Genomic DNA, 15,060 nt, shown 5'->3' on the forward strand with positions numbered 1-15,060 from the left:
GTTTCAGGCATCTAGGCAACTGCCAACAGGTCCCTTACAGCCTGGCCCAGATGCAGGACAGCCTTACATCGGGGACGAGTAGCCAGTGGAGGCACGGCCCGCTCAGCCCAAATCTTGTGTTCTGTGTAAAAGGGAAAGAAGTTTGAGCTCTATCAGTCTTAACACGGATTGGTCTGTAGAGCTGTGGATGCTTGCCCAGGGCTGCTTGAACCACGGGTCTAAAAGACAGTCATGTCTTTCAAGGGGAACTGGACCTAACAAGAGGAGCCAAAAAGCAGTGCCACTCACACAGGAGGAACCAGAGAAGTTTCTCTCAGCCTATTAACCTATGCCTTCCTTTGGTAAACAATGTCAAACCCTTGTCCTGACGTAGTAATACAGTATTGATGTGGGGTTTGTAATGCTAAATCCATGGGACACTTAGGGGCTGAGGGGTGATATAAGCTGAACATTTCCCTGAGGACTTGCCCCTTGTTTTTCATCTGACTTACAAAGTCCCTACCCCAAGACTCAGAACTACAGCTGTGTCCCAGAGAGAAACACAACCGGCCAACAAAGATGTTCTATCTCACGTAAATTAACTCAAACCAACTCAAAAATCCGTCACTTTTCACCTTTCAGATTAGTAAACAGTTCAGATGGAACAGACTACAGACAGGCAAGTGGGGGTGAGGGGCAAGGTAAATACTGTTGGTGGGAGTTGAAAGTGGGAAGTCTTTTCTGGAATGTATCTTAGAATTTTTAATGCATCCACCGTCCGACAGCCATTTCTCTCTTTGGAACTTAACCCTGTATAAACCCAGATCTGAGTTAACGATTAAGTACACATGTATACACACACACACACTCATCACAGCACTTTTCGTAAACCTTAAAAACCAAAATCTCTATAAATGGGACCACTAAATGACAGTACATCCAAGACGATGAAATGCTATGTGGTTGTTCAGAAGAATAAAGTAGATCCATGTGTGAGCTCTTCAGAAACAAGTCCCAAGATCTACTAAGTGAGAAACAGGCAGAAACAGAACAGTAGATGTGTAGTTGTGTGCTCAGGACGGATACTCTTTCCAGGGAGAATGAGCATTGGGGGGCGGGGGGGTGGGGAGGAGGGAGCCTTCCTTTTCATGGTCCAGTCTTTCGTACTGTTTGAATTTTTACCATGTGCATGTGTCACTTGAAAAAAAACAAAAAGCACCAAAGTCCCCATCCCTCCCACTCCTTAAAAACAAGGGTCGCTGCACTCATTCACCTTCTTGCCGCCTTGAACTCAGGACCTTCCTGCCACAGACCCGCCAGACCATCTTCTTCTCCCAAGTTTTAGACAATTCCAAGCAGGTTAGTTATCCAGGACAAGGAAGGGGGAGGAACCCCTGCATCTTATCTTCCCACCCAGAATGGAAGGAGCTCTGCCTAGAAGCAGGCTGCATTCAGCACCGCTGTGGTTGGTTGGATTTAAACAGCAAAGTGGGAACGCCCAGAAGTTGAAACTAAAATGTTTAAGAAATTCAGTATTTCAGTTTCTATGGGTGTCCAGGAGGGTGAAGACATAAGACAAGATGGTGGAGATGAGGAAGAATCTGAAGACAGTTTAAAGCCACAGTGGTGGAAAGAATGAAGAGGAGGAAGGTGCTGGATTTTACTAAGAGAAGAAAACAGACTGAGTTCAGGAGTCTCACCAGTGAAAGTTTATAGTATTGCATTTTGATTACAGGTATGTAAATAAAAAACTTCAGTATTACCCTCTGGTAAAAATGCAGAACCAGCTTGCACTTAGATTAAAACAGCAGGTTTGGGGACAAAAATGGACCGTATGCTGCCTGTGATGAAGAGAGCGAGCTGGACAGGAGAGGAACCACCAGCTCAAGAAGCCCTAAGACTCTTAGCAAATCTTCCAGAGGAAGAGGTCAGGGCCTCTCTGACTGGTATTTCCCCCAAAGAGCCCTTGCCCAGGGATGTGGTTTGGAGAAGTCCCAAACCCACAAGTCACAGGTGCTTCTGGCCACGTGCACAAGTGGGTAAAGACCTCCGATTCCCATGGGGCCTGCCTCCCTCGCCAGCGCTTCCCAGCCTACTGGAGTCTTCACGGGGCAGCACGTGGCCACTGCTGACCAGAGGTGGGTAGATGCTGGAAACACACCGAGAGGTCTGAATCGCAGACCAGTGGCACAAGACCATAGTTCTTGTGCCTTCACAAAACCCAAAGTCCCCAAATAAAGGGGGAAGAAGAGAGTCGGGAGAAATCAAACCAGAATTTTTCCAATGGCCCTTAAAGAGAAAATTCAGCAACTCTTGCCTTTGTCTTTGACCCTGAGAAGTTGAGAGACACAGCTGTTATGAGGCTGTGACCAGGCGGGAAGGAAGGCATGGTGTGCTTCCTACAGAGCCACCTCTGGAGTCCCTGTGGCTCAGTGACCCCCTCCTCCCATCTGCCCCAAAGCAGGGACCTTGACTGGGCCTGGTGGGGCCAGACAGGGGGGACGCAGTAAGAGAAAAGCAGTGCCAGGCTCTCCAGATGGCCGGGACCATTGAGGAAGATGCGCTCCCTAGGACCCTGCCACACCCACAGACGAGGCTGCCACCAACCAGCACAGGGGCTCCTTCACACACATGGTCCTTTCCTAAAGGGAATCCTTTGGAATTCAAACATTCAGTGTGTTACCCAGGTCAGCAGTCTGACCAGAGTCGGATCTGTCCACGCCACAACCTGGACTCAAGTGTTTGAGGCAGGAAACCTCACTGTCCACTGTGAGTTCTCCAGCAGGGAGAACTTAGGTGGTGAATGGGGAAGTTGAACAGGAGGATCTTTCTTCCCCAAGCTGTCTGGACGGTGCCACAGCCAAGACCGACCACTTGGGCCACCACTCACATCCCCGACCTGAGGCAGGAGCCACGAGACAGGGAGCTGCTCAGCGCCGAGCCTCCTCCTGACCGTGGCCCTGTGGGGATCCCCTGGATTGGAGCTCCTGGGGGAGCACTAGCCTGGGGGGCCCTGTCCCTCCCCCAGCCCTGCCCCTGGAGCCTCCCCAACTTCCAAACGGCACTGGATTCACCACACCTTGAGGAGACAGGAGCCAAGAGAAGCAGCTCAGACTTGGCGTCCTGCTTCTGTCCTCTGCGCAAGAGTCACCAAAAGAATGTATGGTCTCACAGCAGGCAGAGCATCTTGTTTCTTTTAAAAAATAAATATTTATAAACTTAGAGAGGACGATTCAAAGAATCAGTCTCTTTCCCTCCAAAAGCACAAATATCCCATGTGAGTCAAACCAAGGTAAGTCCATCAACCCATAAATGAAACTCCACCCCCAGGAGCTCTGCCTTGAGGGGCAGGGGAGCTGATCTCTGGCTCCAGGCCTCTTAGTCCCCCTTGGTGATCAGGTCCTCGATGTAGGCATCCAGCTCGTCATCTGTGTTAATGTCTATGTCCTGGAACAGAGCAGGGCAGGGTCAGCCGGGGTCCACAAGGTGGTGGGGGGCCCGCCTCCCCCCGCTTCTTGCAGCCCGTGCCCCTTCCTCTCGCTCCTCCACCCTGGCTATCAGGCCTGTCCCTTCTTGATCATCCACCCCCTCCCTCCTCGGTGCACAGATGACGCCCAGATTTCTTGCTCCTGCCCTGCCTCTACCCCAAGTTCCCAGCTTGCCTTAGCCATGCTGCAGGCTTCTCAGACTCAAAACATCCAACAGCTCAACGGCACCACCCACCCCGAGTTGCTCCATCTTGGTACAGGCCACCACCGCCTGCCCTCCACCCAGGGGCTCAGACAAACCAGAACCATCACCCTTGTTTCCTCCCCTTCCCTCAAAGACATTACAACAAATCTGCCCACTTCTCTCCCTCCTCACTGTCACCATCCAAGGTTCAGGCTGCAAGAATCTCTCACCCAGACAACTGTGGGAACCTCCTCACTGGAGTCCCGGATTCTAACCTCCGCCCCCTCCAGGCCCTCCTACAACCAACCAGAGTAAATGTCTTAGATTGCAAACATCTTAGAGCCACACCCTCCAGGGACTTCCCACCTGGTACAGGGCCCTGCTTCTTCTATCGCCCACATCTCCCTGCCTTAGGCCTCGGGCCCTGCTCTTCCCTCTCCCCAGAGCTCTCACATCCCACTCCTGCGTGACTGGGTTCTGCCCTCAGCTCAAGTACCTCCTCAGAGAGGCTTCGCCTGAACACCCTAGTAAAGTGGCATCCCTGTTTTCTGTCTCTCTCGTATTTACTTCACAGCACTTCCCGCCAACAGTAGTTCTGTCTCCTCCACTTGTTGGGCTATGAGAGCAGGACCCCTATCTTGCCTGTCTGCTTCACCAAGAGTCCACAGGACAGGCACAGAGCAGTTGTCCTCAATGTTTACTGCCTGGATAAAGGGCTGAGACCCTACAGGGCGCTCCCTGCTTCTGGGCTACCTAATCCCATCTGGGCGTCATCTGGAAAAGTGAGAATGTCTTTCTGTTTTATGACTTGGAGGGTTCTCAAACCAGGTTGTATATCAGAATGTCTAAACAAGGGCAAAAGTCTGATACCGTGGGTCTGGCTGGGATGAGGCCCAGGCAGCCGCACCACCTCCAGCCCTCCTGGTCAGGATGCTGTGCAGCCAGGGGTGGAACCACAGATTCCTGTGAGTGGGGAGAAGGGAGCAGGAGGTGCCCAAGCCCCCCCTCCCTGAGACACCAGGTGGTCCGCTACAATGAGAGGGCTGCCTGGCTCACCTCCTGCACCTTTTGCAGGAGCGCTACGATGTTGGTCCTCAGCTTCTGCAGCTTCTCCTCTGTCTCGCGGAGCTTTCTCTCGGAGGTACGCAGGCTCTCCTCGGAAGCCTTGGCCCGCGAGTCGGCGCGGCTCTGGTAGGAATGGCACAGGTTCTGGAGCCCCACTTCATACTGCTTGAAGTACTCTTTCTGTTGGGAGAGGAGCTGGAGGGTGAGTGCATGAGCTCACGAGGGTCCCCAGTGCCCTTCTAGATGGGCACTGGTGTCCCCAACTGGCTCAGCACGAGGAAGCTCAGTCTGAAGGGATGCCGGACCCAGAAGCAAGTGATCTCTCTAGCTCCAGAGAAGAAAGACCTCGACATCCACCTCACAGGGCTGCCACGAGGATGAAGACGGGATCACACATGAAGCACGTACCAAAGTGCTCTGGCAGACTGCCAGCCGTGAGTAAATGTGAGGGATGATTCTCACCATTCACCTTTCTAAGTGCACAACAGCACTTTGAGCAAACCACTTCCAAGTCACAACCAACAATGTCAAGATCAAAAGTTCTCTTCCACAAGTATTTATCAAGCACCTATCAACAACAGATTCCTCCAGGTTTGTGTAGTATGTTTATACAGCATCAGAGCTTTTCACCATCTTCCCTGAGTACCTGAAACTTCCCGGGGGTGGGGCAGTAATGTTAACTAGCACTTTCTCTAGACATGGGGCTTTATCAAACTTTTAGAAAGTAGCAGAACACTTGTTTCAAATGAAAGTTACATGGAATCTCAGTATAAAAAACAATTTGGGTAATAACTCTTTATGTTTAATTTCAAAGTTATAACATTATGATTTACTCATAAATCACCAACGTGAATGATGAGGCCATTCTGATGAACACAAACCCATGACCAGCAGGTCCTGGCTGACAACTGCAGTCTCGCCAACTCTAGCATTTATTTACTTCTGTGAAGATGTATGAACTACCTAGCACTGAACAGCTAAAAACTGTTTTTAAAACGTGTTAGAACTATTTAATTGTTTACAATCTAGAATACTATCCCAGTAAATCAAGATGGCAACAGAAACTTCAAATTCTGCACAAAAAATAATTATCACTTGGCAGTGCAAAAATAAATGTTCAAGCAGGTGCCAAAATGTAATACACAATGTCTTAAGCCTAACTATGATTTGTATTCATTTTAATTTTTTTTCCATTAAAGATTCACATGCAGTTATGTTACTTTTAAAGTGTATATATATATATATATATATATATATATATATATATATATATATATATATATTTGAATCTAGTATTTGCAGGACCCCTGACGGTCTGGAACTCCTAGTCCAGCATGATGAGCAAAAGGACGGTCATTTACAAACTGACAAGGATACAATGAACATTAGACTCTTGTTGTGTCCCTAACGTTAAAAAAATTAAAGTTTGAGTTATTTTATGCATTTCACTCAGGTGGCTATTAAATTGATGCATTAGTGGTACACCTCCCTTTACAAGCATAAGCCAACAGACTATTTTAGGCTCAGATGCTCCTACTGACTATGCTTTGGTCTGAGCGGTCAGGCCCACTGCAGAGATCCCACTGCACCCAGGCTTTGCTCTGAATTTGGCAACAACTTTAAGCCAAAAGCAACGAACATGCCAGGCCGACCTAGCTGGCCTATCAGCTGTTTGTTCCTGGGATCTGCAGAGGATGCCTGCAGCCTGAACAAGGGTAAGCGTTGAGGTGTAGCAGCTTTCTGTGAAGCCACCATGAGTTCTGCACCTTCTAGCTTCCCCAGCGTGCAGTGCCCCCTCATCTCGCAAGGGAGCAAGACCCTTGTCCTAACAAGTTGTTCTGGGTTCAAATCTGGACTCTATTAAGACAAACTGTTCACCTCTCTGCCCCTGAGTTTCTTCAGCTCCTAGCCTCATTTCCCTTTTTTAAAGTAGAATGAAGACAAAACTCCATGTTTTCCTCTCTGGCAAACTTTATCAAGCACACAGCTGCCCCACGAGGGCCTGCCATCTTAAACATATTAACCCTGCAGTTTCGATTCCAGTTGTCCTCTCCAGAAACTCCTCCCTAGAAAACTTAAGTTATTCCTACAGCAGAAACATCCTCTTGATGTGGATGACTCCCAATCCCCATCTCCAGCCCTGGCCTTCCCGCCCCTCCCAAGTGCCAGCCCCAATCTCCAGTGTCCTGTCCACTGGACATCACCAGAAATGAAGTGCTGGTACTTCCAGCCCAAGTCAAATCACAACTCATCTTCCTCACCCTCACCCTGTTTCTCTCCCAGTTAACAACTTTGTCATCAACCTCCAATTCCCACAGGTCTGAGAGACAGGGAAGCACGTGACCTCTGCCTCCTCTGCATCATCTGCCTTCAGTCAAAGAAGGACCCCTGACACGGCCCCTTCACCTGTCAGAGCTCCCATCCCCACTCCCTAACCTATCACCATTAGACCAGCTTCCCTGTCCCTGCGTCTCCCATCCACCCTCCTACCCAGAACCAGAGTTACCCTCTTAGGGGCAGGGTCAGCAGACTACTCACTGTCTGTGACCAAATCAGCCTGCCACCTGTTTTTGTAAACAAAGCATTACTAGACCTCAGCCACATCCATTCCTTTGCATATGGTCTTATGGCAGCTTCCACACTGTAACGGCAGAGCTGAATAGTTGCCACAGAGACCATACAGCCCATAAAGCTGAAAATATTTGCTAACTGGCCTCTACAGAAAAAGCCTCTTGACCCCTACCCCGGACATGGTTCAAGTCGACAATTCCATCCACTCAAACCTTTAGCTGGGCCTCCATTTCATACAAAGTTTAAGCCACTGCACCTCAGAGGGGTGCCCCCGATGCCTCCTATCCTGGCTCTGAGGGCCCTTCTCCCTGAGTGCTCACCACAGAGACTGCTGCCCTGGCCCCCACCTGCCCTTGCATCCCTGAGCCTTTGTTCACAACACAGTCCCTCTGCCTCAAACACTTCCCGTCACTTCTACAAACAGTCGCCCAAACCCACGTTTTCTTTAGCCCTGGTCGCTCTCTCCCCCTCCCAGAGGCTGCCCCAGCCCTCCCACCCACCTTGCAGAGCACTTACTGCTCTCAGCCTCATGTCTAGGTACCTGCTAAAAATTCAGTCTCTACTGACCCTTAAGCCACTTGGAGGCTCCAGCACTGAGGCACTGCATCTGCATTTGCTAAATAAGATCCCATGCTTATCTCCACACACCACGAGCTTCCCTATACCTCCCAGAGTCACGTTTTCGGCACTTTGAACCTAAGCTCTTTACTGTTTCCTGCCTTGGCAGAGGAAAAGGGACGTACTCCACACAAGTCACACCGGGCCTGTCCCTAAGCGAGGATTCCACTCCACCCCAGCACCTCACCAGCTGCACACCAGTTATCCAGCTGAGCAGCTTCTTTTTCCACAATGTAAAGTCCCCTCTTCCCTTCCCTCAACAGATGAAAGGGAAGCTGGCCAAGCGGGGAAGGGGGCACACAGCTGAGAGCTGACAATCACAACAAGCACCAAGGGGGGCGTGCACAGTCAAAAACCAAAGGCTGGGCAGACTCACCAGAGGAAACGATATTAGCTCATCTGAATTCATAGCACTCAGCTCCTTCTTAGAGATGGGGAAACTCGGAGGCAGGAAGTACCGTAAACAATTCCTAAACAAGAAAGAAAGTGGAGACTGGAAATCAGAACGGCACAGAGCTAGTGGAGAACCAGCGCTGACCCCGGAGCAGGACGACAACGCACCGAAGGATCTGGACGAGGAGGTCAATGGTCTCATGGTTGGTGCTCGGGGCGGTGGTGTCGGGCTCAATGCGAACGCAGTCCGAGGTGGAGGGTTCGGCCATGGCTACAGCCTGCTGAGCCACCGCCGCCTCCTCCTCCTCCTCCCCGCCCTCCTGCTGCGTGTCCGGGCTCTGATACTCCGGGGAAGGGGGCTTCATCAACCGCACATCCTCACTGCCTTTCTCCACCCTAGGGAGGACCCAGTGTTGGTGTCACATGTGACCCAGGCTCCCAGGATGGGCTGCCTGCCCCTGCCCAACTCTGTCAACCCAGCCTCCTAGAAGGGGCATTACCAGCGGTCTCTTGGTGTCGTGTCCGTGGGCACATAGTCAAATTTCACCTTCCACCGCACCACGTTCTTGCCCAACTCCACGGCTGTGACACGGCCTGTGTACCACTCCCTGTTCACACGCACCTCCACGTGCAGCCCTTTATCTGAGAGTGGGGATGGAGTTAGAAAACTAGACTAGAGCCCCCCACCCAGCCAGGGCCACCGCGAGAAAGGTCATCCCAGGTTCACAGGGACACGAACCCCTAGGAGCTTGACGCCACTCTGCCAGGGACATGGAGCCCAGCCACCCTGGTCTCCCTCCCCATCTGTCATGAGGGTGCCACAGAGCAGCATGATAACTGCCAGAGGTGAACACCAAGGAACTGATGCTAAAAATAAACACGAGGGCGTGCCAGCCTCAGCATTCTTCTCGGAATTAGACCATTGTTGCTTGAGACCCTGGAGCCAGGAAAGCCTCCGTAAGCCTTCGGAATACGGTGCTGCTGGCAAGGGGCCCCCTTCCCACTTCCCCACAGGCTCTGGGCACCTCCCTGAACTCACCTTTCTGAGCGCTCTTGAGGTCAGCTGGGTCCTCTTCCCCAGCACTGTCTGAGAGCTGCAAGAACAGAGTCTGTGAGAGGCACCGCCAGTGCCCCTGAAGAACAGACTGTCCGCCCAGGGTCATAAGCCATCACCTCATGTCGTCTCGTGTGGCCGTTTAAATCCCCAGGCCTCACTGAGAGCCACTCTCGCAACCATTATCTCAGTATCTACACACCTGCCTCCAAAAACTTCAGTAAACAAGAGAGTAGGCATAGGGGTAGAATGTCACAGACACGGAAGCAGATCTGCATCGGTGTCACCTCAAGCCTGTGAGTAGAGCCACAAGCCAGTCTCACTCAAGATCCTACCAGGCACCGTGTTTCTAGTCATCTGTGTGACCGAGTGTCCTTCAGAGATGGACTAGGCTTCTGAAAGGCTCGTGTCACAGACTGCAGGTGGCGGATGGAGACCCTGGGGAGGGAGAATGCTGAGAACCTACCTCATTCAAGTCCTTTTTTTCCTCCTTCACGGCAAATTTGCCCCGCTTGGACCTCTCTTTCCTCCTCTCAGCCTCTTCCTCGGCTTCTTCCTCATCAGAGACCCCAAGACTCCGCTTCCGACCAGGAACGGCCTACAGCAAGAGGAGTGGGAACATGAGGGACCCTGGCAGCCCCTCAGGTGCTGGAAGATCCCATCTGGCCTAAAGGAGCCATTCAGAGAGGGGTCTGTGGGTCTCAGTCCCCGCCAGGGCTGGGCTCCCAACAGTACTAGGGACACAGCAACCCCTGGCCTCTACGCCCACGAGGACCTTTGCTCAAAGTTGTCACAGGGGAGCCTCTCAGTTCACTCCCCACTGAGCCACGCCAACCACTGCTGTAGCCCACCAAGGCTGTCACCAGGCTGCAACCTCTGCCCACCACGTGAGAAGCCAGTGAAGGCGACTCAAGTCTGTGCAGGACCAAACCTTGGAGGGGGCACCAAAGAGCTCCCTGGACAGGGAACCAGCAAGCTCTGTGCCCCCCACGAGTGCCTTCAGCTATCAGACTCCTCCTCTGCAGGGGCAGCACGGAAGGTTGATCTCCACTGAGGCTTCTCCACCCCCCACCGCCCCCCATGCAGTCAACACTGCCCCCTCCATTCCTACACCACTGTAGGCAGGGCTGGAGAAGGAGGAGCATCTCACCAGGGAGAGTTTACTGGGCGGCTCCGGCTTCTTGACCACTGGAGTCTTGATGGCTCGGGGGGCGGGGACCTCCCGAGGGCTCTTGGAGTTGGGCAGCAGAGATGGTGACGGTGGCTGCATGGGAGGGGCGGGCCGGGACGCAGTCTTGACTGGAGTGTTGGCAGGCTTTCGGGGCACCTCAGGAGGCTGGAGCAGCCTGGAAGTACTGGCCTCTTCCCGCGCTGTCGGGGCAGGAGGCTTTGGGACGCTGCCGATGACAGGAGCCTTCCGGAGCTGGCTGGCTGGTCTGGGAGCCTGCAGGGAAGGGGGTCTGCTCGGGGCATTCTTGATCACAGCAGGTAAAGGAGGTGACCGAGGACGCTGAGGTCTACGTGCAGGTTCCTGAAAGAGGCCCAGAGAGAGTGACAACATGGATCTCAGCACGAGACACCTGAGGAAAAGCCCCGCCCCTATCCCTGGGCTTTACCTCAGTGGAAGGTCTGGTGGTCACTTCCAAGGGCAATTTCTTCAGGTCAGCTTGGGAGCGGATGGGTGTGGTTTTCTGCAGGGTAAACATGATGAGGAGGTCGTTTGCGTATCTGGTACATTCAAGCAAACTCTTTTTGGAGCCCCACTGTCTGGGACATTGGGCAAATAAAAAAGAACACCTGGGCCACAGTCCTACTATTACAAGCCTCCCATTCTCACTGAGAAGACAAAAATTCACAGACACTCAACTACCAGCGACTGAGAGACTAAATTCCTATTAAAACAAGCCAAAAAGTTGGAGATCCCTAAAGGCCAAAGCTGGAAAGGACAGGTGGGATTTGGCAGACAGGGAGGTATGCACACAATGAGAGCATCTGTCTGTGCAGAAGTCAGATAGGGAAAGGCTTTTGCAATAAATACGATAAACGGTTGATACCACACATATATCTAAAAAACATGACTAGTCAATTAAAGAAAAAATTTAAAACAACAGTAATATAAGAGAACAATAAGCAGTTCTAAAAGAAACACACAAAAAAATTGTTCAATTTTAGAAATATGAAATTCAAATTTAAGATGTATATCTTCGCTTATCAAATTTGCAAAAACATTTAAAAATAAATGCACTGCTGGTAAAAAACAAAACATAATACATCTTCTGGAGAATAATCTGGAAATAGTTATTTAAAGCAAACATAGAATTTTTAAAATCCTTTTACTCTTTCAAATTCACTTTTGGAAAACTACCCCAAGAAAATAATTATGCACTAATAAAAAAAAGTATGTGTGTGTGATATGACACAAGTAAGTTGTGATCTCTATTTCTAATAAAAAATATATGTATTTATGTGTGTGTAGAGGTCATAAAAAGTTGGAAGGATATGCAGTTAATGGTGGTTACCTCTAAGACAGGATATGTACTTTCTGGAGTTTCACAACATTCTAAATGAATCGGACCTCTTTGTAATATATAAACAAAATTGTTTTTTTTTAAAGAATGATCAAGGCATATTGGAGAACCAGTGTGCCTGGAGGTTGGGGTTGGGAAGCTTGGGCAGCACTCATGGGTGACAGAAGGGTGAAACTGAGCCTGAAGGAACAGAGGAGCCACTGAGGGGTCCTGCCCATGTGCCCACACACCTGCAGGGCCTCCAGCTTCTCCTGCTGCTGGCGAATTTTCTCTGTCAGTTGCTTCTGCTTCTCTTCCTGTGTCTTCAGATCCTTTCTGAACATCCCCAGGGGAACCTTCTGCTTCTGTTCAGAAGCCTCACACCTGTAGAGAGAAACTGCTAGGAAGGGTGTGGCAAGATAGCTCCAGGTAGGGCAGGGTCCTTCCTCCTCAGCCAACCCATGCTCTCTCTCACCAGAGCAACCTCAGACTTCCCAAATACACAGAATTAATACTCATTGCAGGACACACTTCTATTATTTCCAGGCACTTATTATACACAGCAAGACAGAGATGTAAGGATATGAGCACTGACCTCAAGAAGCATAGTGGAAGAGTGGAAAAAGCACGGGGGGAGGTGGGGATGCCCACAAACTCCTTGTTAGAAAAAGTGCTCACCGGTCCTGCTCAGGATCAGGGTTCATGGAGCAAACCCAGGTGTCAGGGTAATCTTTTTCCACAGAACTCAGCTGGAAGGGGAGGGTCCGCCACTTCAGACACAAATCTGTGACACAGAACATACCCCCACAAAACATCAGCCATGCCCGCCAACAATAACCAGGCTCCTCCCAGCCAGGCCCAAGGCAGAGATGCCCCCGACTTTCCATGCGAAGATCCTCAGTCTGGCTCCAACTCTGCCTTCGTTACAGAACAGTCACTCTTCTCAGGGACAGTGATTCCAGCAAGGATGGAAACATTATACCACAGACCCTCAGCAGCCCCAACCCCTCTCCCTCCTCCAGCAGAATCCTGCCTCAGTCATCACTCACACTTCTACCGATGTGGTACCAAACCTTGTGAGACCCGGCAGGGTAGACGACCTCCTGCCTCATTTAGAAGGGACAGGTGGGCACAGCACAGCCCCAAGACTGAGCTCCCAGGGCCATCACCAAACAGACTCGTATCCCTAGTGGGACATGCATCCCTGAATGTCACTGAAGTCAGGAGGCCAGCACGGCGACTATGATGGAAAGGAGTCAGGAGGAGGTGCTGACCCCCAACTCACCACACTGGATGGTGGTTGGGATTTCCATAGCTCTCCGCCGTTTGTAACGCAGCTCACTGGACGGAGGCTGGTTCCAGTTGGCAGAGAGGTAGCCGAACTCATCCCAGAACTTGATGATTCCCCGCTGGGCTGGAAGACAAGCACCCACACATCGCGTGAGGAGTCAGCCCCCTGAGGCAGCGAGAGGATCTCAAGGCTGGAGGTGAAGCGAAAGGGCATTACCAATGGCGATGTCCTTCCAGTACTGCGCCAGGTGCTCCCCCATCGCCCGCAGCAGGTGCCGGTACTCCTTGGCATCAGCAAAGTCCTGCTTGTTGTGTGTAGGCTCCAGGACCAGGTAGGGCACATCTACAACCCCAACGACCCCGCCACATGCCCTGCAGGAGGAGGTAGACACGGCTCTGTCACGCCACTGACCAAATCTCTCCCGCCAACCATCCTGGGCTGAAGCTCTCCTCAGGCAGCACTCACATGCCCCCTTCCAGCTGTGGGCCCACTTTCTCATACATCTTGATCAGGCGGCTACAGTTGTAGATGAACATGCCGTCCAGGTCCCGGTGTTCGATGTTGACCCCAAAAACAAAGTTCAGTTCCTTGGGTTCTTTAAGCGCTCTGAGAAGACAAAAGATAAATTCAAGCAGATCAACCCATTAACACACAAACACCATGGTGTTTAAGATGCATTAAGCTTAAGCTGAAACTTGAGACACTTAAGTTTTGCCTTTGCATTCAATATGCAACCTGTAGACTTGACAGGGACACTCACTGTGCAGTCACTCTAAGCTCCCTAATTAAAAGCATGACTTTAGCTTTTGGCATCAAACAGGGATGTATTTAAGTATGAATGGGATTCTGTGAAGCTGTTGCAAATCTCTGCAAAGATGCTTATTTAGTGGAATAAACACAAGGTCATCTGCATAACCATTCCACTAATGTGACAGTAATTAATTTTAAAAAGACAAAAATTCACAAGAACAATAAACATGTGAGAGAAGAAATGATCATGGGATAAACGTCAACAAAATCGTGGAAACTGAAAAGCATATGGATGATCAGTGGACAGACTCACGGCGCAGATACCCAAAACCTAGGCCTGTGGTGAGGAGGCCAAGAAGTAAGCAGGGACTCAGGCCCAGAGCCTGCAGAGGCTCCAGACGTGGAGGGGGACACGGAGATCATGTAATGAGCCAGGACAAATGCCCAGTCTAGATAAAAAGGAACAAACTCAATCTATAGCATTATTCCACACTTGTAACCAGGGATACAAAATTAAGAGTACATATCACCAGGTGGGAGAAGTATAAGGGAGTTCACAACTTATTTCTTAAACATTCTGTATTTTACAAGTTGTATACAACGAGCATTTTATACATCCTTTAAATGAAAAGAAAAAAAAAAGGAAAAGGGAAAGGAAGAGGGAAAGGATGGGCAAGGTGGGGAGAGAACGGAGGAAAGAGAAAAGGGGACAAAGGAAGGGAGGGAGGGGGGAGGGAAGGTGAGAGAGCTGCCAGTGAGGATAGGCTGGTATTCAACTCAAGGTGCTGGCTCTGCCCACCTTGTCCTGGCTCAGGGGAGAACTGAGCTGGGGAACCTCTCCTGCGGTGGCCATGTGACAAACATCTGGGAATCACAACATTAATGGCTTTCTCAAAGCAATCTGCATGTGACAGAATGGCAACCTTGTGGGGTGGAGAGGGATTCCTCAAGCTCTTTGTCAATAATCCATACAAAAGCTACATAATTTTAAAAGACCCAAGGCCAGCTGGGCACTCACCGCTGCTTGGCCTCCTTGATGCGCTTCTTGACATCAGCTTCTCTGCGAAGGGTAATGGCCATGTTCTGGACCTGTCGCAACATCACCTGGAAACACACGCCAGCACCAAGTAAGGAGAGGAAGTGCTCTGGGCCACAGCCGG

General features: G+C 50.7%; 1 protein-coding gene across 7 annotated transcripts in view; it reads right to left on the reverse strand.

The window, feature by feature from the left end:
• Positions 1 to 3,180: 3,180 nt before the first annotated feature.
• The window catches only part of MORC2 (MORC family CW-type zinc finger 2), a 39,931-nt gene continuing 28,051 nt past the window's right edge, over positions 3,181 to 15,060 (reverse strand). For 2 of the 7 annotated variants that reach the window (XM_082417267.1, XM_082417264.1), the window contains 15 exons: positions 14,919 to 15,004; positions 13,616 to 13,756; positions 13,367 to 13,521; positions 13,145 to 13,273; positions 12,538 to 12,643; positions 12,111 to 12,243; positions 10,969 to 11,043; positions 10,503 to 10,883; positions 9,819 to 9,950; positions 9,338 to 9,392; positions 8,799 to 8,940; positions 8,467 to 8,694; positions 8,282 to 8,375; positions 4,708 to 4,896; positions 3,182 to 3,426 (listed from right to left, as the gene is read on the reverse strand). In XM_082417267.1, coding sequence (XP_082273393.1) covers positions 3,358 to 3,426; positions 4,708 to 4,896; positions 8,282 to 8,375; positions 8,467 to 8,694; positions 8,799 to 8,940; positions 9,338 to 9,392; positions 9,819 to 9,950; positions 10,503 to 10,883; positions 10,969 to 11,043; positions 12,111 to 12,243; positions 12,538 to 12,643; positions 13,145 to 13,273; positions 13,367 to 13,521; positions 13,616 to 13,756; positions 14,919 to 15,004 — 2,115 coding nt within the window. In that variant the 3' untranslated portion in view covers positions 3,182 to 3,357. Of the gene's footprint in view, positions 3,427 to 4,521; positions 4,615 to 4,707; positions 4,897 to 8,281; positions 8,376 to 8,466; positions 8,695 to 8,798; positions 8,941 to 9,337; positions 9,393 to 9,818; positions 9,951 to 10,502; positions 10,884 to 10,968; positions 11,044 to 12,110; positions 12,244 to 12,537; positions 12,644 to 13,144; positions 13,274 to 13,366; positions 13,522 to 13,615; positions 13,757 to 14,918; positions 15,005 to 15,060 lie in introns of all 7 variants that reach the window. The other 5 variants (XM_082417263.1, XM_082417262.1, XM_082417266.1 and 2 more) reach the window with 5 other exon arrangements.

Source organism: Balaenoptera physalus (genome assembly GCF_965194825.1).
Source record: "Balaenoptera physalus genome assembly, chromosome: 12".
Lineage (NCBI taxonomy): Eukaryota > Metazoa > Chordata > Mammalia > Artiodactyla > Balaenopteridae > Balaenoptera > Balaenoptera physalus.